Genomic DNA, 27300 nt, shown 5'->3' with positions numbered 1-27300 from the left:
GCCCGGGAGGACACACGCCCCACGGTGCGGGAGAGCGAGGCCGCTCCTCACCCCACCCCCCACCCCCGAGAGGCTCCCTCCCCTCTAGCGTTTGCATCCTGCAGGTGGCGCTAGTGCAGCGGCTTGGCGCCCGTCGCTAGGGCGAGGAGCCTTCGCCTGGCGTTTGGGTTGACGGCAGAGGTTTCACTGCTGCTAATGCGCATGCTCTGCTCTTCTGGGGCGTGCGAGCGCAACGGCTGCTGGTCTGTCAGCCCAGCCGGTCATGGCGGCGCCGCTGGAGCACGAGAACCAGGTTTTCCTGGATCTCTTCCACCAAGACGGGCTGGTCATCTGCGCCCGCGGCCTGGGCATCGACCGCATCCTGCTGCGCTTCCTCCGCCTCTACTGCGAGCCGGCCAGCCTGGTGCTAGTGCTCAACACCAGCCCGGCCGAGGAGGTGAGGGGCGGCTGTCCGGGGCGTGGGGAGAGTCACTGCCTACTAGGCTCCTTTGGGCGGGAGGACAGTCCCTCAGCTCTCTCCTTGGGGGTCAGTTCCCCCGACCTGTCCCCAACCACCTCTCACTGGGGTGGGAACCTTTCCTCCCGCCAGGGGGCGTGGGATATGATCGTCCTGACACACAGATTCGCGCTCCTGTCCCCAAAATCACTCCCACGGCGAGTGGGATGCAATTTAAATCCCTCCCTCACATACACACCTACCTGCCTCAAATCCCCCTTTAAGGGATCGGGGTGCGATTTCTCCCCCCAAACCTACCCCCGTGTTTCCTCATATTCAGAGTGCATTCTCCTTCCTCAGGAGTTTCAGGTGGTGGCCACTTTCCAGAGCGGGTATGTCAATCATCTTGGTACCTGGAACTAGTTGTGATGGGGAGGGGGAGCTGCCTTGAGGTGTTGGTGCTGAACCAATGCCTCAGCAACATGGTAGGAGATACGGTGCTGCTGAAGTTGCCGATACACTTCGATCTTGATCAGTGGTTATTAAAGATTGTGTTTCATTGATGGAGATGTATGTTGAACGGAATTGGGCAAATACTGTACACAAGTATTAGTGAACAGTCAATCAAATAAAAACTTTGTTTGCTTTACTGTTAGCAACCTGACCTATTAACTACCCATAAACATTTGTATAAGCAAATACTTGCTATTAATTAGTTACTACATTTCACTACACAGTTGGATTTCCGTGTAGAATATAGTGACCCTTTTGTTTAGTCCAGTAGTTTTCAACCTGTGGTTCACGAACCCCTGCTGGTCTGCAGACTATGTTTAAGATTTCCAAAGGTGTCCACACCTCCATTCAAAATGTTTTAGGGGTCTGCAAACGAAAAAAGCCTAAACCAGTGGTTTTCAATCTATGTCTACACTACAGACCTTACAGCGGGACAGCTGTACCTTTGTAAGGTCTCCCATGTAGGTGTGCTTTGCTGGCAGGAAAGAGCACTCCTGCCAGCATAATTAAACCATCCCAACGAGCAGCGTTAGCTGTGTCCACAGGAGAGCCTCTCCTGCCAACATGGTGCTGTCCACACCAGCTCTTTTGCCATTGAAACTTATGTTTATCAGGGGTATGGTTTTTTCACACCCCTGACTGACAAAAGTGGTAGTGTAGACAAAGCCTGAGTCTATATGTGTCTATTTTTAAGAGTTTTAAGATCCTTTAGGATGAAGGGCCCTAGACAAATGTAATATCATAATACGTAAGCACAGAAAAACATGATTATGATCTTATTTATATAGGGCTTTTCATCCTAAGGATCCTAAAACTTTTTTAAAGACAGATACATAGGCTACACACATGGGTCACTTTATTCTCTGCTGAAATGCAGCTATGTGGTGAAACATATTCTTTGTATTGTGATAGTAGCCATACTCATGGATCAGGACCCCATTGTGCTAATCACTGTACAAACAGAACAGAAAGACCGTCAGTCCTTCACTCTTCTATTTATCTAAGTTACTTTTAAAAATAAGACTTAAGGTCTTAAGTCATTTGGATGCTTTTGAAAATGTTACCCATAATACTTGACCAGAAAAATATCTGTTGCATCTAGCTCTGTAGGTAATCATGGCTACTACTTTGTAGATTTTTGATGGCAGCCCCCAAAAAATCAACAAAGACTATAGAAATCTGTAATTTTTTGCGTCTGTTTAATCAAAGCATTTACCCTGGTGAAATACTGTGTTCTAATCATATGTTTGGTGTAGGAGTATTTTATTGATCAGCTGAGGTCAGATGGAGTTGTTCATCTTCCTCGGCGTGTTACCAATGAAATTACAAGCAACTGTAGATATGAAGTTTACACACAAGGTGGTGTCCTCTTCGCAACAAGTCGAATTCTTGTGGTGGATTTCCTGACAGATAGAATTCCTTCAGATCTTATAACTGGTAAGAGTTTAGTGAAAGCAAGCTAAGAATTTTCTATTTATACTCCTTTTACTTCACTTATACACACAGGGATTAGTTCTGCAACCCTTACTTATGGGTAGTCCAATTGATGGGTGTAAGGGCTGAAGAATTAGGCCTTTGTGAAAGTTGCAGTAACAATGCCTGTGTTAAAGGCAATGTGAAAAGCTTGTAGCCTTTTATTCTGCTTTATATGAATTAGACTTGAAAGCTGTTGTGTGTTTTTCTAGTTGTTTTATTAATATTAGAATTTTAGATCTTGTCTAGCCTAGAAGACACACTAGTGATTGCAGAGCTAGTACAATAATTACACAAGACCCCCAAAATTGAAAATTGGAAGAGGAAGGAATTTTTAGCCAGAAAATAAAATTGTGGATTTTGTTAATGCTTAAACATAATTGATAAATGCACACTTTGGAGAAAGTGAATCTTTGTTACAGATCCAATATTCCATCCCTTCAATAAATGTGTGAGAGCTCCCACTATGTTAGAACCTTTAAGAGGTCCTACAGCAAAACCGGGGTAGATGAGTCTTGACATTCTTGATATTTCTAGTTCGAAGAACAAACAAGAACCTCCCAACTCCCATCTTTTAGGCCTTTGTACAAAAGAAATAACAAAAAAGGCATAAACCAATTTTTAAAAAATCCTTTGCAGGTCATTTATAACTTCGTCTTTTCTTTTGATGCTATTACCACTAGATGTCAGTGTGACCATAGCTATTATAGTTTAATTTACTGCTATACACATTGGCTGGAATATTAGAAATGGTATTGGATATAATGGAAAGGATGGAATAATTCTAGAAAAAAATATATGTGAAGTTCTCATTCCTTTTTAAATGTATCTAATATCTCTAGACATGCAAACAATGTATCCATTTCTTTTATGAAAAAAAATCTTACATTTTACAATCTAAGCATAGATTATAAGGCCAGAAGGGACAGTTGAGATCTAGTCTGAACTCCTGCATAACACAGGCCAGAGGACTTACCTGAATTTAATTCCTGTTTCAAGTCCAATAGCTATGGCTGAACTAGAGAAAGTCTTTTAGAGAAAACATCCAAGGAAATATGTTCTAATGGTTAATTGCTCTCTGTTAAAAAATTGCTCTTCATTTCTAATCTGGACCTGTCCAGCTTTAACCTCCAGCTATTGAATCTTGTTATACCTTTGTCTGCTAGACTGAAGAAACCTCTGTGATAGATATTATGAATACATGAGATATTCAAAGACTATTGTGTCAAGTGTATACATCAGGGTTTCTCACCACGACCCCCCCCTGACAATAACGTTACTACATGACCCCAGGGGGCTAGGGGCGTTGGCACCCAAGCCCTGCCACCCTGGGTGAGGGGAAAGGGGGCTGCAACCTGAGCCCCATTACCCTGGGTGGGGATGAAGCTTGGGCTTCAGCTTCAGCCCTGGGTCCCAGCAAGTCTAATGCTGGCCCTGGCAACCCCATTAAAATGAGGTCTGTGAGGGTTTATGCCCCTCATTTCAGGGCAACACGGCCTAGTGGCCAGAGTCCATAGAGCTGTCCCTAGTTACAGGGCAGCATGGCCTAGTGGCCAGAGTCCATAGGATTGCCCCTAGTTACAGGGCAGCACGGCTCAATGGCCAGAGTCTATAGGGTCGCCTCTGGCTGCGGGGCAGAGCAGCCCAATGGCCAGAGTCTATAGAACCGCCCCTGGTTGCAGGGCGGAGCGGCGGACGGCCCCAACAACAATGTAGAACCTTGCCACTGGCTCAGCGGGGGGGTCCTACTGAAACACGCTGAGGCTTACCGGGGACAAGGTACCAGTCGTGTCCGTCCCCGCCCCCCCTCCTCCCCCAACACACACACACACACACCCGAGTCGCTCAGGAGACACTTCAGTTCCCTGCAACGTCAAGGGCGGTGTCTGGTCCTACATGATTCCATATTTGCAGAATGTTAAAAGAATAAAACATTTTTGTGGAAAAATAGACACAATATTTTAACTTTTTCTTCCATTAGTGTAACTTGAAAACCTCTTCTTCTGCCAGGCATTTTGGTATACAAAGCACACAGAATCATTGAGTCTTGTCAGGAAGCATTTATCTTGCGACTCTTTCGCCAGAAGAACAAGAAAGGGTTCATCAAAGCTTTTACAGACAATGCCATTGCCTTTAATACTGGCTTTTGTCATGTGGAAAGAGTGATGAGAAATCTCTTTGTACGGAAACTTTATCTTTGGCCAAGGTAAGATGCCTTGCTACTTCATAATGTATTTTTATTAACGGAGTGTTATTTTTTGGATTGTGGTAGTTTTTCTTAGGCTTATGTCTTCAACATCCAGCTTTAAATCAAAAGCTAAGATCTTCTTTTAAATGTATATAGCGTCTGAAGAATATCTGCATTTGACTGATGGAAACTAAGGCACAGAGTTTGATGTGCTTTAGGTCTCATAATGAGTCAGAGCAAAACCTGGAACAGGATCAAAATCTCTTGTCTTACTCCAGGTGAGACAATGAACATTGAAAATGCAGAGAACATTTTTTGCATTGGATAGGAAAGTCATCTGATGTATCCCACTTTACTGTTTCTTTAGCCCACTCTGTCAAGTGGTCCATTCACCTTTTCCTCCTGTGGTCTGTCACATGCCACTGTAAGCAGTAACTTCAGAAGCTTTTGTTTTAGTTGTAGAAGGGAGCAGAAGTGGGCTTAATTGGGGCAGGAAAGGGTGAACAGGGGCTGTGCACAATGCTCTCTTGCTTCTAAATCATGAAATCCCCTCTACAAGTTGGAGGTTCAACGGGTCAGGAAGATGTGCACTTAAATTTGGAGGGGGCAGACAAGACGAGCAACTGCTCCTTATGCCGTACTCCATTATCAACATTAATTCCCTTGTATGTACTGGGGTATAAAATAGCCGAGAGGAGCATTATAAAGGGGTCCTGATACTTGTATGGAGGGCTGGGGGTCTACAGGATTTATTGGTAGATTCTTGGGCTACACAGGATTTAGACCCTATTCTTCTGCCTGCTATATGGGATTTTTCCTTTCCACTGGACTGCAGGATTTGGCCTATCCATGGTTATTCTGTTGAATACAATGCAACCCCCTTTATCTGACCCACCCTTAACCATCTCTCCGTATTTACCAAACAACCAGGACTAGGGCCAGAAGCGGGTGATCTCTCCTGTGGCCCATAGATGGTGCTGCAGCATTGCATTTTCCTATTCTCCAGTTTATCTGGAGTTTTGATGATCTGATCTGGCCCCAGTCCCAATTAGACCAGATAAATGGGATTCTACTATATAATATTGTAATTCTCCATCTCCTTATGTGTATGAGCTTTGTTATTCTATTGATACTTGACAAGGACTAATACAGGTGTGATCAAAGCATAGTTTCTTGAGGCTGATCGTACACACTGGCAACTACCCTCACTTCTATAGAACACAGTGCACTTTTCAGTTAGCTTGGTGGTTTAACTTACACTGATTCTAAACCTCATTTTATGTGAATGTATTAAATAATTATGGCAGTAAGCCTGTAAGGATTCTGTACTGCTCATATAAATCTTCATAGGCTATTTTCTCCCTAGGTTTCATATAGCAGTGAATTCATTTTTAGAGAAACACAAACCTGAAGTGGTGGAAATACATGTATCCATGACCCCTGCCATGCTCACCATCCAGACCTCTATACTGGACATCCTGAATGTGTGTCTGAGAGAACTCAAACGCTATAACCCAGCTCTTGAAGTAGAAGACTTATCATTAGAAAATGCTATTGGAAAACCTTTTGACAAGGTAAATTTTGTTTTTGTTTGCTATGATGTAACTGTAAAGAATGCAGGTAATTTTACTAGTTAGCATTCTCTACAGTAATGTACTGTTATAATTCCGAAAAATAACTAGAAGCAATTTAAAACCTCACTTTCAGCATGCTCCTTGCCATTGTAAATTGAGAATTGTAGTAATCTGTAGAGTTGATTGTGTGTAGTTGCCACTGTAAAATTAGATTGTAATCTCAGGGACCATCTTTTTGGTCTATGTTTGTATAGTACCTAGCACAATGGGGTCCTGCTCCATAACTAGGGCTATGGTAACACAATAATAATAATGAGGCAATTTTTAACATTTTAAAGACTAAATTATTTTTATGTAGCTTAGCTACTTAGTCTTTATTATGTTTAATTCCTTATTTTTTGTAGTTAGCTATATCGAATGGGAAAATAAGATTTGTAATTACCATCTGTTACTGTGTACTAATGTATGCAGTGTTGTAGTTGGATTGGTCCCAGGATATTAGAGAGAAAAGGAGGAAGAAGAGCTCAAAAGCTTGTCTTTCTCACCAACAGAATTTGGTCCAATAAAATATATTATCTTACCCACTGTGTCATAATAGCATTTTAAAGATTTAAGATGGCTATACAGTTTCTGCTCAGAATATGTCCTCAATATTAAAGAAGAGATAATACGGTATACAGTACTTCTTTCTTGACAGCATGCTCATGTTCTTATTAGTAGGATCTCTTCTTATGCATGGAAAGCAGCATATACTCCGGTGTATTTGTTTTGTATCGAGTTGCTATATGTCATTAACAATGTTTTATATTGCCATTGGTAGTAAAGCTGCAACTTGGTTGATGTACTTTTGCAGAGTACAACCACATACTTCAACATTCACTTTGTGACACAGTTTACTTACATTCAGTATCTCTGCTTTTATGTTAACATGAGGCTTTCTGGCTTTTTGTAGAAAATGTTTTTGTTTTATAAAAATACCAAAATTGCCCATCTCTAGGGTACTCGTCTATGCTGAGAATAAGATGATATTATGGTGCTTTCTTCTTTCACTGAATAAAGTGTACTGAATACTAAGGCCACAGGGCAGTTCAAGTGAAATTAGATAGGTATGTTTGTCTCTTTCCTTCTCCCAGCAGTTGTGTTTGAAGTAAAAATCTACACTTAATGCAGTAGAGGATGCAGATATCTGTTAATTGTTCAGTTGTGTTTTATATAAAATTGCATATATTTCACTAAATTTCCAAGATACTCATTTACTTATTGTAAATATTATAACTATTAAATATGTTTTTATTTGGGTACTTTTGGCAAAGGCACTATAATGTGTTTTGTTATAAAACTTCTGTACACTTGTAATGATACCTGTACTTGGACACTATGGGCCTGATACAATGCCTATAAAATCATAGGACTGAAAGGGACCTTGAGAGGTCTTCTAGTCCAGTCCCGTGCTCTTAAAAATCTCCAATAATAGAGATTTCACAACCTCCTTCGGCAGTTTATTCCAGTGCTTAACCACGCTGACAGTTAGGAAGTTTTTCCTAATGTCCAACCTAAACTTCTCTTGCTGCAATATAAGCCCATTGCTTCTTGTCCTGTCCTCAGGAGTTAAAGAGAACAATTTTTTCTCCCTCCTCTTCCTTGTAACAACCTTTTATGTACTTGAAAACTTTTATCATGTTCTTCTGTCAGTCTTCTCTTCCTCAGACCAAACAAACCCAATCTTTTCAATCTTCCCTTATAAGTCATGTTTTCTAGACCTTTAATAATTTGTGTTGCTCTTCTCTAGACTGTCTCTCAAATTTGTCCACATATTTCCTGAAATGTGGCACCCAGAACTGGACACAATACTCCAAGTAAGGTCTTATCAGCTTGGAGTAGAGCAGAATTACCTCTTGTCTTGCTTACAACACTCCTGCTTATACAACCCAGAATGATGTTTGCTTTTTTGGCAACAGGGTTAGTGTTGACTTATGTTTAATTTGTGATCCACTATGACCCGAAGATCCCTTTCCAGAGTACTCCTTCCTACGCAGTCATTTCCTATTTTGTATGTGTGCAACTGATTGTTCCTTCCTAAGTGGAGTACTTTGCATTTTCCCTTATTGAATTTCATCTTATTTACTTCAGACCATTTCTCCAGTTTGTCCAGATCATTTTGAATTGTAATCCTACCCTCCAAAGCACTTCCAACCCCTCCCAACTTGATGTCGTCTGCAAACTTTATAGGTGTACTTTATGCCATTATCTAAATCATTGATGAAGATATTGAATGGAACTGATCTCTGGATATGCCCTTCCAGCTTGATTGTGAACCACTGATAACTACTTTCTAGGAATGGTTTTCCAACCAGTTATGCACCCATTTTATACTATCTTCATCTTGGTTGTATTTCCCTAATTTGTTTACGAGAAGGTCATGCAAGACAGTATCAAAAGCCTTACTAAAGACAAGATATACCACATCTACCTCTTCCCCTCTATCCACAAGGCTTGATACCCTGTCAAAGAAAGCTGTTAGTGTAGTTTGACATGATTCTTCTTGACAAATCCATGCTGACTGTTACTTATCACCTTATTATCTTCTAGGTGTCTGCAGATTGCTGCTTAAATATTTGCTCCATTATCTTTCTGGGTCCTGAAGTTAAGCTGACTGGTCTGTAATTCCTTGGGTTGTCCTTATTCCCCTTTTTATAGATTGGCACTATATTTGCCCTTTTCCAGTCCTCTGACAACTCATCCATCTTCCATGACTTTTTGAAGATAATCGCTAATGGCTCAGATTTCCTCAGTCAGCTCCTTGAGTATTCTAGGATATATTTCATCAGGCCATGGTGACTTGAAAACATGCAACTTGTCTGAGTAATTTTAAACTTGTTCTTTCCCTATTTTAGCCTCTGATCCTACCTCATTTTCACTGGCATTCATTAAGTTAGATGCCCAATTGCTACTAAACTTTTTGGTGGAAACAGAAAGAAAAAGTCATTTAGCACTTCTGCCATTTCCACATTTTCTGTTGTTGTTCCCCCTCCCCCCTTGAATAACGGGCCTGCCTTGTCCTTGATCTTCCTCTTGCTTCTAATGTATGTATTGAATGTTTTCTTGTTACCCTTTATGTCTCTAGCTACCGTATTTTCCGGCGTATAAGACGACCTTGTAACCCAGGAAAATCTTCTCAAAAGTCGGGGGTCGTCTTATACGCCGGGGGTCGTCTTATAGGGCGGGTGCTGAAACTTCCGAGCCAGATTGGAGAATCTGCGGTCACCGCATATGGTGGGGGGAGCTCAAAAACGGCTGCGGCCGCATGAAAGCAGCAAGGGCGGAGCAAGCTGCAGGCGTCCGGGACACCCGGGGTATGGAAAAAAGAGAGAGAGCGGCGCTGTGCCCAGAAAAACACGCCTCTTTCACCCGTCTGGCCCGCCCTTGTATCCTATTACCGTACCTCCTTCTCTGCCTCTCAGATCTCGCTCCTGAGGACTGCAGTGAAGCGGCGCACGCGCGCATGTGCGAGATCTGAGAGGCAGAGAAGGAGGTAATAGGATACAAGGGCGGGCCAGACGGGTGAAAGAGGCGTGTTTGCGCTACCGCTCTGATAGTCTTGGAGACAGGGAGGGCTGGGCAGGCAGGGAGAGCTGACCAATCCAAGCAGGCTTTGTATACAACAACCAGCCAGTCGCCGGTAAGGTACATCGCTTGCCATGATTGGCTGGTTGTTGTATACTGGGTACCACATACAGTACAGCACCAGTATCTGTACCTGTTCATACAGTATAGCACCAGTACATACAGTACAGTATACAAATGTCCAACAGTCAAAACCCCATCATGGCTCCACCAGCAAGAAGAAAGAAATATGAAGCCAGTTTCAAACTTAAAGTTGTAAACTTTGCCATGGAACATAATAACTGCGCTGCTGCAAGACAATATGGAGTAACAGAAAAGATGGTTCGGGACTGGAAAGCAAATGAAAAAGCATTAAAGAGTATGCCAAGGGGTAAGTGTGCATTAAGAAGAGGCACCCCACATTGGCCAGAACTCGAAAAACATGTAGCATACATGGTGAATGAGCATCGCCAAAACGGTTATGTAGTGACACGAAATAAAATACGTTTGTTTGCACTTCAGTGGGCCAAATCTAACCCAGATCACAGCAACAGATTTAAGGCCACTGTATCCTGGTGTACTAGATTCATGGAAAGGCATAATATGGTACTGAGGCAAAAGATGAAAATTGCCCAAAAATTACCTGCAGATCTTGATAGCAAAGTAAATAGTTTCCATCGATACGTAATACAACAGTGCACTAAACATGGCTATGCGTTAAGTAGTATTGGAAATATGGATGAAACTCCAATGAATTTTGATATGGTTGGAAATAAAACTGTCCATCAAAAAGGTGAAAAAACAATTTTAATTAAAACAACAGGACATGAGAAGTCCAGTTTTACAGTGGTACTAGGATGCACAGCTGATGGCGCCAAACTGAGACCAATGATTATTTTTAAAAGAAAAACAATGCCGAAACTCAAGTTCCATGTTGGTTGTTTTGTACATGTGAATGAAAAAGGCTGGATGGATGAAGAAGGGTAAAGCTATGGCTTGATAATGTATGGAGCAGGCGACCAGGTGGACTTATTCAAAAATGTAGTCTACTGGTGTGGGATATGTTCAGGGCTCAATTAACTCCCAGCACCAAGCAAAGGCTTGCAAGACTAAACACAGATGTGGCAGTTATTCCTGCAGGATTGACATCGTTGGTACAGCCACTGGATGTGTGCCTAAACAAGCCATTTAAAGATCGCATTCGAGAACAGTGGAATGAATGGATGGTTAGCGGCGAAAAGTCATTCACAAAAGGAGGAAACATGCGTGCTCCACAGTTGGATGTTTTGTGCAAGTTTGTCATAAAAGCCAGGAATGATATTGATGCAGAAACAGTAATCAAGTCTTTCAAGAAGTGTGGCATATCAAATTCATTAGATGGTATGGAGGATGACTACTTGTGGCAAGATGAAGAGGAAGCCGAAGCTGAGACCACACCATCTGATACGGAATTCGATCCATACGATGACTGCCTTACAAATGTATCACAAGATGTCATTGATGTACTTATGATATCAGATGACGAACAGGAGGATTTTGAAGGCTTTTAAAGGGAAACTGTCACGCCAGCAAAACCTGTAAAAATACCGTAGCTTGCAGTTATGATGGGCGTTGCTAACTCGCCAGGGACTTGCCCGGCACTTGCTCTCTCTCTATTGTTTGTTATCTTCCTCCTATCATCATCAGTTCCAGTTTGGTTGACAGCTTAGAAAACAAACAGCATGGCAGCTCCCATGGGTTTATTGTCTTATCCTTCCTTTCAGCTTTAGAGTGAATTAGGAAAAGTTTAATCCACTTGCACTGTTTTATGTTTACATGTTTGATGACAAACAGCCTTATGTTTATAAGTGACAGTTTTCCTGCTAAGTACCTGCATGTCATAAGCATTTGAATTAAAATTACCATATTGAAATCAAATCTGATGTTTTTTTAATTTTTATTTGGTGTGCGTTGGAAGAGGGGTAGTCTTATACGGCGAGTATATCCCAAACTCTATATTTTAACTGGAAAAGTTGGGGGTCGTCTTATACGCCCAGTCGTCTTATACGCCGGAAAATACGGTAGTTTAATCTCAATGAAAGTCAGTGGAAACATTCAGTGGACATTGATTCAGGCCCTAAATCTATTACAAAGAAAAGGGGCTGATGTGTAGAGCCCGTGTGGTTTTTTCCAGATATGAAATAACAGAAAATAAAACAAAGATTAAAACAAAATAAAATGAAAAATTTACCCTGCAGTGGCAACTCCTGTCCTGCAGGACTGAGCACAGCTCCCCGCTCCAGGCATTGCGACCTGGTGTGCATGTCCACAGCACCACTGGGGTTTGGCCTGGCCACCTTCTATCATCATGACAGAAGGGAGGTCAGGCCAAATTTGAGTGAGTGGTACTGCTACCCCGTATTACAGGTAACAAAACCTGGAGCAGGATGCCAGGCCCAGCCCCATAACACAGGTTCCACTGTTCCAGGGTGAGTGGGGGATAGGCTTTCTCTGCAACCACCCCCTCAAGAGCCTTTCACACCACAGAGGCAGGAATCAACACACATACACCCAGGGTCTCCTCTCCTCCCTCCTGGGGCAGGAACCAAACACACCCCCAGGGCCTTCCACCGCCCAGGGGGCTGGAGCCATACCCCCTCCCCATGGGGGAGAGGGAAGAATGAACAATAAATTCCTGAAAAATAAAACAAAAAAATATTTTAAAAAGTTTCATGAGGCTCTACTGATGCATTCCAGCATAGATTGCTGCAGTTTGTGTTTGCAACACGTAACTTTCCAATTTATATTTCTAGACAATTCGTCACTATTTAGATCCTCTTTGGCACCAACTTGGAGCTAAGACAAAATCTTTGGTTCAGGATTTGAAGATATTACGTACTTTGCTACAGTATCTAACTCAGTATGATTGTGTCACTTTTCTTAACCTTGTGGAGTCATTGAGAGCAACTGAAAAAGCATTTGGTCAGAATTCAGGTATGAGGCGAATAACATCCTAGAAGTTAATACATGAGTGAAACCTTGATTGATTGATTTATTTTTGAATAATCAAAAACCCGTACTAGCCATACTAAAGTTTCTAATTAAGCTTATGTACTTAGCCATAAGGACGGAGGTTTTATTGACAGTTAATGCTTTCACCCTCCCACTTAACTGCTGTTACTTAATGTATAAAATATATCAGAAACTTGCATTTTTGTATCTTGCAAGGACAGTAATTATATAACAAGCATGTAGCGCAAGTGTTTCAGATGGAAGATTTTGGGCTTTCTTTTTTTGAGGGGGTTGAAGTGGGCATGTTGCAAATGTCTAATTGACTATTAATATTGTCTTCCTCTACCTTTTAGGGTGGCTATTTCTTGATTCGAGTACTTCAATGTTTGTAAATGCTCGAGCGAGAGTTTATCGCATTTCAGATGACAAAATAAGTCAGAAAAGCAAAGTGTCTGAAAAAATGGATATAAAAGAGGAAAAAGGTATTGTGAGCATTTCTAATGCTGACTTCTTTGTGAACCAAAAACTCAAATTCAATGAATTTGTCTTTATTCTGAAGTATGTTTACTAAAAGATCCCTTCAAAAATCTTCTTCAGCCAAGTTACTTCATCTCTAAATGTCAGAGTCCCATCTGTAAAAGGGGGATAGTTGTGCTTTAAAGTATTTTGTGATCTACTACTGGAAAGCCTTATATAGGTGTTAGGTAACATTAGTAGTTTGTAAGGAGGTCTAAGGGCAAAGCACACACCGACTACCTAGAAGCATGAATTTACTCCATGCAGGACTATCTGCTGTTGCTAATTATAAATCCAAAATATAAATCAAAAGTTCTTAGTCTGGTACACTTAAAAAGATAGGTTCATAACTTCAGAAAGAAGGCATGAATTCACTGGTTTGTTAGTTCAGTTTACAAAACTATGCTGTTTCTAATGTTCTGTACATTTGTATTACAGTATCTCCTAGATACCCCAACTGAGATCAGGACCCTGTTGTGCTAGGTGCTGTACTAACACATTGAGATATAGTCCTAGCTCCAGAGAGCTTACAATAGACAAGACAAGACAAAGAATGGGAGGGGAAGCAAAGGCACAGAGAGGTAAAGTGACTTGCCCAGGTTGCACAGCAGGTCACTGATGGAGGTCCTGTAGAATTGTTCTTGAGCCACTAAAGTGTTTAGTTTAATATTAGTCTGATGTTATTTTCATTTTATATAAATGTGTGTATAGTCACAGTTATAAAAGCAATCTTATAATTAAGAGTTTTTAAATTAAACAAATAAAATATGAATGTTTATCTTTGTTTCAAAATAGCATTCGTCCCTATCCATAAATAGGTTTATATGATAGCTATACCACCCCCCAGCATAACAAGTTGCAAATGTGGGCTCTTGTTGAATTTGCCAAGAGCCATTACATTATCAGCATCTAACCCATTATTTTGAAGCTCTTAGGAGTATGTTGATGTGAAAGCTGCTATATTAAATTAATTCTCCTTTATTGTATTTCAGAATTGAAAAGGGAACTGGTCTTAGAAAGCAACCCAAAGTGGGAGGCCTTAAGAGAAGTATTGAAAGAAATTGAATCTGAGAACAATAACAGTGAGGATCTTGGCGGACCAGGTAAGAGAGTACTAAATGTTTCTCATTGGTTAATCTTTTTTTTAAGAGAACAGAACTGCAATTATGTATCTGAAATATATCTTACCAAAGGACTAGATGTGTAATATTTATGAATTTGAGAGAGAAGTTCTGTGTAAAATAAAAAGGTCTGAGCTTTTGAAAGCACTGTAAATTTATGAGCTTGAAATGTGCCTTTGAACACATTAACACATGAAAGTCCATAACTTAAAATCAGTGTTGCAACCAACATTTTGTGTTGACTACTCCTTTATGATTGGCATCCTAGCCCTCTCCCACTCTATCCTCTGGTGCCATGGTTGCCACCATCTTATCTTTTCACTGTCCATTTTCTTATTCTCATTTCATTTCTGATATGCCTCTTTTTCCCATGCCCCTCTAGCCCTGGTGGCTTCCCCCAATCTTTCCTTTCTCCTGCCTTGTTTGACCTGGTAGGGACTCTCTCTGCTCCCTGTCAGGCCCTCTTCCACTCTTTTTTGCCACACAGTACTTTAAGGAGCAACCCTATGCAGTATCACCTGGAGGAGGCTGAGAATGCACACAGGGACTCTAACTTGTGGAAATACCTACAAGTTGGGAGCATGCCTGCCTTAAAAAAGTATCTCTTAAGCCAACTAAACATAATTATGGTAGTCAAGTGGATAAAACAGTACAGACTATTAAAATTTTTACCGCAACTGTCTTCTCCTCCCACCACCACCACCTTCACTCATCTCTTATGGTTTCTGATTAGAGACAACTGTGAAGTGAAACAGGTTAGGAGCCTATATTCCTAATCAATTAGATTCTAGAGGTAGCACCATTGCAGATGTGTCTACTGTAAGAGTGTTTTGCTAGGATAGGAATGCTGAGATATATATATATCAGCAAATTGGTCCTAGTGAGGATACTGCTAAACCATCAAAGGAGTGGTTTGTAACAATATAGTATAATCTCCTGCACGAGTGGAAAAAAGCTATACTGGTAAAAGCACAGTTTTGCTGGTATAATTGCCTCTATGCTACGACATAGCTGTGCAAGCAAAAGTCTGGTTAGGGCTCACACCTCTTTGAGCCCCTGAACGACAGTTATATTGGTAGAAGTCTGTCGTGTAGACATATCCTAAGTGACTTAGCAGCACAAGGTCCATTGAGTTTTAATGGAACTTGTGCTCCTAAATCATGTGCTTTTATAAATCCCACCCGTAATCTACCTAGATTAAGATATTTCCTGGACAGGCAGACTCTTTGTTTAGACCCCTCTAGTAGCTTGTATATAGTGAAATATCAGTGAAGGGATTGAATAGGTGTGTAGTCTCTGCAAACTTAATTAAGTCTCTTGCATACAAGCATATCTCTATTTCAAAGAGGGTACAGGTAATAAAACTGGTCCCGACAACGGCTCCTGAGGTGAAAACATTCCTCTCCTCTTTATTGCTAAGTGTGAGGTAGATGATATATGATTAAGCCATATGTGGAAAATAATTTTTCCCAGACAAAGCACTTAATTAACCTGTATTTAAGGATTAAAGACTCTAACTTCATCCCAAAAATCCTTGAGAATAGCTTTCTCAATAAAAAAATATAAAAAGAGACGAACATTACCCTGGAAGTTCAATGTTAACCTTCCACTTTATCCTCAAAAAATCCAGACCCAAACATTCAAGTGATGCCAATACTCAGTTAAGGTCACCAAGCACCCTTAACTCTGCTTCCATTGTACCACCATGAAAACAACTAGAATCTTTGAAATAACTATATTTGTCTATTGTTACATGGTCATGTCAATTACCATGACAATTAGTATACCTTATTTGTAAGCTTGTAGTGGTTGTACATACTCCAGCCTTCTGAAGAGGAAGTCCTACAGCACTTTTAAACACTTGACAAGTAGAGCTCCCCCTCAATAAAACCTCCAAAGCCATAGGCGCTACACAAGAGTGTGACTTACTTGCACTTCCTAGGTGTGTAGCTTCCTTTCCAGGTTTGGGGGGACACCATGATCTTGCTCTGGGTTTAAAATCTGGTGGAGTTGAACTACAACTCATTCCATCTTGTGAAGCTTGGACCATTGTGAGAGTGCGGCACCTTACTTGGCACCCCTCTACTCTCTGAGTGCTGTAGATGCTGGATTGTGGGGGTGGCGCATAGTTGCTCCTGACTAGCTCCTTTACTGTCTCACCTCTTCGTTGAATTATTCTTCCCCTAAACTGTACCAAATTCTATTGGGAGGCAATGAGGGGGCACAAGTACTCTTTTCTCCCCTCCCCTGGTGCTCTTATGGTAGCATCAGCTGGCCCCACCCCCTGCTGAGGTCAGAGTCCACCTGAAGCAGCTTGTGGGGAAGCTTCAGTCTGCAAAAAGAGAGTCAGGGACTCCAAACGACAATACCATTATGTGCTTTTGTGTGTTCTGGGCTCATTAATGCAGATGGAAATGGTTGAAAATTAGAACAGTTTCAGTTAATGTGTTGTTTTTCATTTCATTCCATGGTGGGGGGGGAGGGGGAGTTACACTATATGCTACATCTGTCTCATTTCAATTGGTCAGAAGAAAAACATTTCTGATTCTGACAGTTTAGGAGTAAAGAACAATGAACTTTCATTGACTTTCTGTGATTTGATTTTTGTTCAGTTCAAAACAAAAGATCATGCAACTTAGACTGTCCCCAAAATTCCAGAGCAACTACTAGTAAAAAGTGTAAAGACATTTGGCAAGCGTACTTCTGAGATCATTTTAAAACAATTTATATCTCTGCCCAAGAGGATTCTTGTAATTGGATATAAAAAAGTGCAGTGTAACAAATTATAAATATAATATTATTTCTTGACTGCAGGGCAAGTTCTTATTTGTGCCAGTGATGACCGAACGTGTGCACAACTGAGAGAGTATGTTATTGCTGGAGCAGAGGCACTTTTAATGAGGCTCTATAACAAAACTTTTGGGAAGGATGAAAGAGCTGGAGAAGCATGGATTAAGGATAGAAAAGCTGTCAAGTCCAAAGGAAATGCCAGATCGGACAAAGGACCTCAAGCCAAAAAAGCCAAAGTAGAGGCCTCCTCAAAACAAAACAAAATCATGAAGAAACAAGACTTGACTCTAACCCAAATGATGGGAAAAACAGAGGAGGAAAACATAAGCGAGGAGATGGAGGGCTATAAGGAATTAAGCAGCAGCGAAGAAATCAGTATAGAGGAAACCAAACCTGAAGATTTCCATCTAAACTTAGCATCAGATGCTTATTATGGTATCTTCAAAACCCCCCTAACTATTATTCATCCATTGCAGGGTTGTAGTGACCCCTATGCTCTCACTCGGGTATTGCATGAAGTGGAACCAAGATATGTAGTACTATATGATGCAGAACTAACTTTTGTTCGGCAGCTGGAAATCTACAAGGCAAGCAGGCCTGGGAAGCCCTTGAGGCAAGTTGACTTGGTAATAACAGAATGCAGTTGCTCTAATTTTAGCTCTTTAAAAAATCAAAACCAAAAACAAAATGTTCATTGTTGAGGTCTTTTGGAAGTGAACCCAGAAAATCAATTATTGGCTTTATTTAGTTTTCCTCTATCTAATTCCTAATCTGTCTCTTTTTCAGTTTAAAAATTGAAAAACATGTAGACTGTAATTTACCGTTCTTAAAAAAATTATATATATATATATATATATATATATATATAATTTTATTTCTCCAGTGGATGTCAAACCCCCTTAACAATTTATCAATACACCAGTAGTCAATTACATATATTGTACCCTGCTTTAGAGACCTCCCATTAAATCTTGTCGATATTCTTCTTGGGTGGTGTAGGGGAGGTTTAGTACTAGGTATGTATAAAACATTTCATGTTGGCTGTACATATAAATTTTCTCTGCTTCCCAACCAAGCTCCTCTGTTTATATATTTGTATGCTCCTTCTGAGCGTTTATTCTTTACACTCATCCTGAAGCCTAACCCTGCTGTTGGACAGATTATTCTGAAACATATTGTTAGGGCAGGTACAGGAAAACATGATTAGGAAATTAGGATCATTCTGCTTCAAGTTTTCTAATGTTAATGACACTTCAAATATGTCATCAAGAAAACAACACTTGGATATATCTTGAACATGGTGGGGAGAGATGGTGGAAATAGCTCCATGTAAGTTGTTCACTCTGGATAAATTGATAAAATACAAATCTTGCATTTATTGCAGCATAAAGGATACAAACTTAAATGCAAAAATATCAGGAAATGCAAAAGTTAAAATTGAACACAGTGCTAACTCTCTGCCTCCTTGAACTAGTGAAATAGTCTTGATTTGCATAACTGCTTGACTTCTCACATGCAAGGTTAGGCTATGATTTACTGAAAGTTAATCTACAATAAGGTAGGGTGTGATTTTTAAAGAGGATTTACTTTTTCTGATTAACTCCATAACACTCTTATTCTAGAGTGAGAGTGGCGTATTCAAAATTAGCTTAATCCACTTCCAAATTAATCAGGAATAGTTAATCAGAAATAGCTATTCCAGAACTCCCGATGTAGACAAGCCCTTAGATCCACAGGTATTCTTTTATGTATAGCAGTGCATGAGAATCACTTAAATCATTAAATGTACATTACATACTAGAGAAGAAGTACAGTAGCACAGTCACTAGCATTATATACTGGCATGTATAAGGGATTACAATGAAATTACAACATTAATTTCTATAAAAACATTGCTATCAATGTGGTGTCATTAATTTGATTTAGGATAAATACTCTGTGTAATTGATTATAATTATATATTTAGCTGGAAAAAACACTTATCAGCTATGTAAAAATTCAGTTTTCACCTTGTATTTGTAAAGCTAGCAGTATAGCTTGTAATTTTCAAATCAGTATACAAGTATAAATATGTGTACACCTTGCAGTTGAAAGAACAGTTTTATAGAGAAAATAATCTATATCTAATACTGAGTTAAGGTCCAACTGGGGAGGATGGGGTTAAAAGTGTACCTAAAATTGCAGCAATCAAAAGATATTTTAAATGTGTAGCTGCTGGGCCATTAGTTGATGTATCTTATTTTTAAGTATCCAATTTATTGCACCAGTTTGTGGAGTTGCATGCAGTCAAATAATGTCAACCCCAGTCCTTCAGGAGAGGGCAGGAAAGCCAGATGCAGTAAATATCACATGGGCGAAAGAACCGATAGCTTTTCCCACACATTTTTGGAAGAGGTGCAGAAGAATATCAACTGACATAATTGTCTGACATTTTGATACAGCAAAAATTGAACACGGTTCTGCTGAAGACATGCTGAAGACATTTGTTGATAGTTTTATTAATATTTCAAACTAATTACAGGTATCCCAGTAGAATCCATATGAGTTGTTTATGTGCATGTTTATAGAATAGAAACTTAACTTGTCCACATGTGTATGTTTATGCAAAATACATGATGGCTGTGGTGAATGTGATACTTACCTGCAAAAGGGGACCTGATGATTCCCTTTACAGAGAAGTTATACTAAATCTCAGTTGTTGTTTTTCTCATAACTTATGTTCTTTCATAGTGCTTTCTTTAAAGTATTCCCACCTCTTCATTTATTTTATAAAAATCATTCTGAGAAGACTGGATGTAACTGCAAGGAAGACATGACCTCTCAGTTTTTATTTCCTCCTTGCTTTTTGTAAAAGGACTAGCTTGTCTTGTAAACCAGCTCTGAGTAGGGAACTGTCTCATCCACTCCAGTTGCATTCCAGAGTTTAACACTTATCCTTCTTTTGGAAAAATGGGAGTAGTTTGGATAGAAGAACTCTAACAGATGAATTTTGATCAGTTTAACTTTAGTAGAAGTGTAAATAATGGAGTCTATTTTTAGTCAAATATTTATTTTTCAAGCACTTAAAGCTGCTTATCTCAAATACTGATGTTCATGTTGGTTTCAGGATAAAATTGTGTGTGTTGTGACCTGAAGTATATTGTTTCCTGACCTACAGGGTTTATTTCCTTATATATGGAGGTTCGACAGAAGAACAGCGCTACCTCACTGTGCTGAGAAAAGAAAAAGAAGCTTTTGAAAAACTCATTCGGTAATTTAAAGTGGGCTTGCTAGCTTTCTAGTACATCAACTGTTTCATGGTTGTTGTTTTTTAATGTCCACTTCTTAAATATAGGTTTTTTCTTATTTATGTAAAATGTCTGTGTAAGCTTCCAGTTTTACTAGTTTTTCAACATTAATCAGAGAGTCTTCCACAGTCCTCTTCTGAAACATCTGTTTGCCCCAAAAGTCAGAAATTTGACAGGCTCAAGCAGCCTTTTGGATGATATTCACAGCTGTGTACCAATATTGTATGGGAAACTAGCTTAAATTTTGTTCTTGGTTTCCAGAATAGTAAGTTTTGCAAGATACCGAGCAACTTGTGTGGGTTTTAATGGCTTTATGTAGTAGTTTCATGGGAGGGAAAGAGCATTAAATTTTGGGATGGCACCACAGAGTTCAGTGTTTGTGCTGATATTTAGGGCTAGATTATGCTAATGTCATGTGTTTAGTCCCTTATTTCAGGAGGAATCCCACACAAATCACATGAGTCTCCTTCACAGAGTAAAGTACATGATGAATAAGGATAGCAGAATCTGGTCCTTAATGATCTGGAAGATAAAATAAATTGCAATTCTGATCAGATTTGCAGGCAATATACTTAACTATGTGAGTTCTTTGTTGCTGTTTAGCCAGATAAAAAATATTTTGTAGTATTTGTCATACTTTTATCCTTGAAAACCCAGGCCTAAATAGCTACGAAATATAATGCAAGTAATTCCAAATGCTTCTGTTCCTCTGGTAATAATTCTTTAGAGAGAAGGCCAGCATGGTTATCCCTGAGGAAAGAGAAGGCAGAGATGAAACAAACTTGGATCTCGTAAGAGATTCTACTTCTGCAACTGTTTCTACTGACACACGCAAAGCAGGTGAGTTTTAGCAATTCCTGGAGCTACTTGTAGGGCTTTGGGTAATATAATGAGAACTGTTTGACAGAAATATCTAGCATATTGTTATTTCAGAAATCTGTCGTGCATGCTCTTAATGGCAGTAACACGTTGGCATTTGAGTTCAGATCTCTGTCCTCAGAGTCTAGGAAGTGCTACAGAATCAGTGCACCCTGCCCTTTAGAGGTGAAAATGGAGCACCTTGGATCACTGTAGAAATGTCATGTAGTAAATCTAACCATCTTTGCGGCTGAGTATTGTAGAGAGTCACATCCTACGCTCCTGGATTAGAGGGAAGATGTCATGGCTTGCAGTGTATTGATTTACTGTTTCAAATTGATTGATAAGAGCTCAATCATTCACCTGTTAAAGTAATAGTAAAACTCCAATTGATTTCAATGGCAAAAGAACTTGTCCCTTCTCTCTCATTATGAGATTTTAAGGCAGAAAGAGAATGGGAGTGACAGCAATATCTTTCCACAAGAGCAAGATGCAACTGTTTTATATAAGTCAAGGTATAGAGGAGAGTGAACACAATGAGGTCTAGGGGTGGACTCCTCAGGGCAAGGCTACATGTGCTGCAGTAAGAGGGAAAGTGGCTGGCTTTTTTTTTTTTTTTTTTTTTTTAGCAGTAGGAAGAAGGTTAGGGTACTAATCAAAGGCTCAGATTTATAAAAGACATGCAGGAGTTAACTATCTAAAAGATCAACTAATAAGGATAAAAAAGGAACAAGTTAGAATATGATTAAAGTGTAACTAAATTCTTGCATAAAATCTTGTGTCATATCCTTTCTCTGAACACTTGTGTGAATGTGTTATCTACTTCGACCACATGCATTTCAGGACAAGAATCTGTCTTATTTTGTGCTTAGCACACCTTTGGGTGCAATTTAAAAGGATTTCGTACGGAGCCTGACATAATGCTCCAAGATACCTGTCAGAGCATTTAAAAATACATAGAGCAAAAATCAGCTCTGTTGGCAGTGGGTGCAGTTCCCATTATCTTCATTGGGAGCTGAAATCACTTGCTCTGGGACTAAATTTGGTCAAATTTGCATGCAAAGCCAGGTCTGTGGCTTAAATGTCCTGCACTGCCTTATAAAAAAATCTCTCTTTTGACTGAAAGTCTAGTTGCCTGGGCCAGTAATGTTTGGAAGTGCTGCAGAAGCGGTGCTATAAGCTTTGGAAGGTGGCAGGAAGCAGTGCTGTGCAGCACACACCGCCAACTCCTCTAACTCATAAAGTAGCTGTATTAACTGACTCTGTAAGGAGGCCTGTTTATTTCTTCTCAGCCAGAGTGAATGGTGCCTGCTGTGTGAAGACTTAAGAAGGGGGGAGAGTTTAAAGTGATGCTGTCCTTTTAAAGCAGAAAAGTTGGGCCATCAGGGCCTTCTGTTCCTTTGATAGATGTGCAAAATTCCCATTGACCTATAGAGTGAATAGGTTTCATTTGCAAACTGAACACAGAATATACTACTTAGAATGTAGAAAGATAAACATATGTTGGAAAACTAATATGAATATCCAAAAACTTGATAGAAAGGACTGTTCTTATGGTAAACAGAATTCAGCCAATACCTAACAAATGTGCAAAAACAGCCAACTGACAGCTCTGTTGATGGAAGATTAAGGTTTAGTTTTCAACCTCAAAAGCAAATGTATTCATTAATTTTGGGTATTCCACAAATAGTTTCTTCAAAGGAGAGAAGAAGCCAGTGAAGGGATTCAAATAAGGGGGAAATATTGTCAGAGAGGTTGCAAAAGGAAGAAGATTTTTGCTGCAGTGTTTTGGATACAAAGCAGAGAAGAGATACATAATACATCCTCAATACGTGTCTCTTCTAAGCTTTCTATCCAAAACACTGCAGAAAAAAAATCATCTTTTTTTGCTGTACTCTGACAATGTTTGTCCTTATTTCAGTCTCTTCACAGTTTTTTCTCTCCTTTCCTTAGAAATTCAAACTCCTTGTTCTCATCTTTGCCCCTGCCATCATCTTCACAGTTCTGCCCCTGCCTACATCTTGGCTCTCATTTCCTTCAGCATTCCTCTCTTGCCATATGCTCTACCTAATCTGTTCTCCATTATGCTCCATTTGTCTCCTCCCACTTTCAGTTTAATACTGACCACCCTCCACCCACACCTGGAACTTTAGTTTGTGTGACAAACTAAATTGCTTTTATATTTTAAATCCCTCCTTAAAACTTGCTACTTTCACTTAGCTTTCCATCACTTATATCTTTCCCAGCCCCATCTATACCAGCTCTTGAGCCAAACTTGTTTATATTCAGGGGTGGAATCTTGTCCTCCTGCAAATATGTAAAGGCCCAGATACATCAATAATATGATAAACTATCCCATTTGGGTGGCGAACGGTTGGTAGTAAATATGAACAGCTTCATACCCAATTGTCAGTGTTCCTTGCTTTTTAGAGTTTAAGGTAAGCATAATTTTCTTTGAGTACAACTTTTTTTGCCTACATTTGCCCAATGTGTTTAAATAGATTTTTGTCTGCAGATGGGTTAAAATTCTCATGATCAGCAGTTGAATCATAATTACTCAATAGCCATTTACTATAGTTTAAATTCCTCTCACAAGGCTCACAGATCTTGCAAAGCCTTTTTAGTAAATTCTTATATATTCTCAATACAGCTGCATTTTAAAACTTTGTCTAGTAGGTGCATGCTAGTTTGTTTGTTTTTTAATTAGTGATAGGCTGATTCAATGGTATAGTAAATTCCATACTAAGGATCTCTGGGGTGAAGGGGTGGTATGCATCCATTATGAAAGCAATGAAAATATCTTTAAGGTGTTTTTTCAATTTGAGGTTTTAAAAAAAAAACCAACACTCTGGATGTGATGTTAGTGCCCTAATATTCAAACTATACTACATATTGGGTTATAGGATTTTTCTAATTCATTAATTAAATGACAAACCCTGAACATTGAGATTTTAGAAAAGTATTTGCAGAATTTTAAATGTGTGGTCTTATGCAAAATACAGCAGTCACTCATATGAAAGAGATTCACTATAAATTGTTTATTCATTAGGTGGACAGGAACAGAAGAGCGTTCAACAAACTATAATAGTGGATATGCGAGAATTTCGCAGTGAGCTTCCATCTCTGATTCATCGTCGTGGCATTGACATTGAACCTGTTACTTTGGAAGTTGGAGATTACATTCTCACCCCTGATATCTGCATAGAGCGGAAGAGTATCAGCGATTTGATCGGTTCCTTAAATAATGGGAGGCTCTATTCCCAATGCATTTCTATGTCTCGTTATTATAAGCGACCAATTCTTCTGATTGAATTCGACCCTAGCAAATCTTTCTCTCTCACTTCACGAGGCTCTCTACATCAAGAGATTTCCAGTAACGATATTACTTCTAAACTCACGCTTCTTACTCTTCATTTCCCAAGGTTACGTATTCTGTGGTGTCCGTCTCCCCATGCCACTGCTGAGTTGTTTGAGGAGTTGAAACAGAACAGGCCGCAGCCTGATGCAGCAATAGCAATGGCCATTACAGCAGATTCTGAAATCGTTCCTGAGTCAGACAAGTATAACCCTGGCCCACAGGACTTCTTATTAAAAATACCAGGTGTAAATGCCAAAAATTGCCGTGTCTTAATGAACCACGTTAAGAGCGTTTCAGAGCTGGTAACTCTGTCACAGGACAAACTCTCGGAAATTCTGGGCAATGCTGTCAATGCTAAGCAGCTTTATGACTTCATTCACATATCCTATGCAGAGGCCATTTCTCAAGTGAAAACCAAAAGATGATTGATTAGGCCATATTGATGTGCCTTAAATAGTACTTTGGTAAAGTTTATTAGATATTAATTTTCTCTTGGTATAGACAGTTGTGTCCTATTAATGTCATTCCACCATATTTCAACATTTCCAAGGTTTTTATTGTTGAAAACAAGTTTTGTGTACAAAAGACAAGTTGTCTTTAAACAGCATTAATTAGTGCATCATTTTATTCTTCCTAGTGTCTTTGCCATCTCTGGAGTAGTTCAGCTTTAAATGAAGGGTGTCCTAGGACCTACCAAAATCAGGTGCTAAAGGATGAAGAAGAATCTCTTAAAATAAGAGAAACTGGCTATAGACATGTACACTGTCTTGTATAAGTGAAGATGTGTTAAATTTCAGATTGGTGGAATACGGGTGCCATTTTGCATAATATGTTGCTTTTGCCCTTAATATCCATAAACCACCCTTTCTGTCAACATGATATGAATTCCCTAAATTACAGCTCTTCCATTGACAGTGGGGCAGCTGTTAAAATGCTCATAATTCTGTGCCTCTGGTTAAAGAAAAATAACTGTGGATGACTCATTAACTTGACAATCCTCCTTCCTATCAGAAGTTTCTGTTTTGGTCAGAAATATGACTACATAAAAGTGGCACCCTCTTGGGTTTGTTGGTCTTTCTGTTGTATGAAAGGATATTTTTTCTAGCATATAAAATTATTGTTCAAAAGTGAAGTTTTCTTGAAAAGTGAACAGTTTTTAAAACCTGAAATCCATTAAATGTCTTAATACTTGGCACTTGAGTGCCTTGAATGGAAGATACATACATAGATTCAGTGCTGCTACTTCTTTTCACCTGAGAGCTGACTTTTAGCATTTTTAGGTAGCACAGAATAGGAGTAGAAATCTAATTTCTCTGCAATAATTTCTGTCACTTGTTATAAAAGAGGTATGCTTTGTGCAGAACTTTGAAAGGACAGTTGCCTCTCAGAGCCTGCTTTTGCCAATGGGGATAAATGCAGCTTCCAGTCACTAAGCACTAATGCATTAACACTTGACATTTACAAAGTCTTGACTATGTACCAGTTAAGAGTAATACATATTTTAGCAATTCACTGATTTGAAACCTGCATGTACTACAGTACAGAAAAAATGTATATATTTGCTGTATTTGAGTTTGACATTTTTGGCCTCATGATTTTTACTGTGCACTGTCTTTTAGTGTTTACATACATAAGTATTTAAATTACCTATGAATTTGTCATTAAATGCTTCATTCAGGGACTCATCTAAGTGTACTATTTATGGCAGGCCTTCAAATAGAAAATTTTATTCTGCAGAAACCAAATTCAATATGTTTTGGTTCTAGGTGAAATAGACCAAAAACAAAAGCTTTGCAGTTACAGCTGTAATGCTGTGCTTCTGTCACCCCATTTGACTAGTTATTACAGAGGTCTGCAGGATTTTTGAAAGTGTGGAATGTGATCCTCCATTTCCTTGCTTTTCTCAGCTTTTTAGAACCCTAACAGTCTAACTCTTTTCCCCTTTGTATAAAAAAGTATTGCTTCATGGCTAAATGTAAAGCTCTTAGGCCAGAAATCATAAGTAGCTGCTGTTAAGTATCATAAATCACACAAGTGATTGTAAGAAGAGAAGAAAAATCATGTCTATTAATCTTCTTATAAAGATTATGGCTGTCATGAACGTTTATCCTGCAGACTCCTTCAGAAAAGTAAACAGTGGAACAAATCCAGGATGCACATCTGTATCTTCTGGTGTTTGGATCACTAAGGAGTACAAGAACTGTCATTTTAGTTGTACTGCCTGTCAGCTAAATCAGCTCCCTCATACGTTTCTCAGAATTGCACATGGTGAAAGTGAAGGGCATGAAAATGTGACTTTGACAGTGATACAATAAAGGTGGTATAAGTAAATCAAGTATAATATTTAAGTTGCTTTTTGTTTCTATAGAGTAAATTTAGCATTACTTTATACTGGACTTCTGTGTTTTTTAAGGAAAAATAGCATTTAGTATTGATACAGCATTATTATTTGTAACATAGTTATGCCCAAAGATCCCATACAGGACCCCATTGTATTAAGGTCTAGATATATCCTTAGGACATGTTCCCTGCCCTGAAGATCTTATTCTGTAATTTCCCCACAAATTAATTAAATGTGTTCATTTAAAGGAA

The 27300-nt window shown here is 39.4% G+C and overlaps 1 protein-coding gene across 2 annotated transcripts; it reads left to right on the top strand.

Moving 5' to 3' along the window:
* The first annotated feature begins 120 nt into the window (after positions 1–120).
* ERCC4 (ERCC excision repair 4, endonuclease catalytic subunit) lies at positions 121–27300 on the top strand. 2 transcript variants are annotated; one of them, XM_065559956.1, is made up of 11 exons: positions 121–436; positions 2206–2386; positions 4433–4628; positions 5977–6184; positions 12580–12760; positions 13132–13260; positions 14287–14397; positions 17230–17812; positions 20357–20455; positions 21220–21332; positions 24400–27300. In XM_065559956.1, the coding sequence occupies exons 1-11, from the start codon at positions 263–265 to the stop codon at positions 25131–25133; spliced, it is 2709 nt and encodes a 902-aa protein (XP_065416028.1). In that variant the 5' UTR covers positions 121–262; the 3' UTR covers positions 25134–27300. The 2 variants fall into 2 exon arrangements, with proteins under 2 accessions (XP_065416028.1, XP_005306816.2); XM_005306759.3 differs by having other exon boundaries at positions 17230–17818; positions 20363–20455.

The sequence above is a fragment of the Chrysemys picta genome, chromosome 10, assembly GCF_011386835.1.
Source record: "Chrysemys picta bellii isolate R12L10 chromosome 10, ASM1138683v2, whole genome shotgun sequence".
NCBI lineage: Eukaryota > Metazoa > Chordata > Testudines > Emydidae > Chrysemys > Chrysemys picta.
The sequence above is the reverse complement of the archived record's forward strand: the minus strand, read 5'-3'. Positions and strand labels throughout refer to the sequence as shown.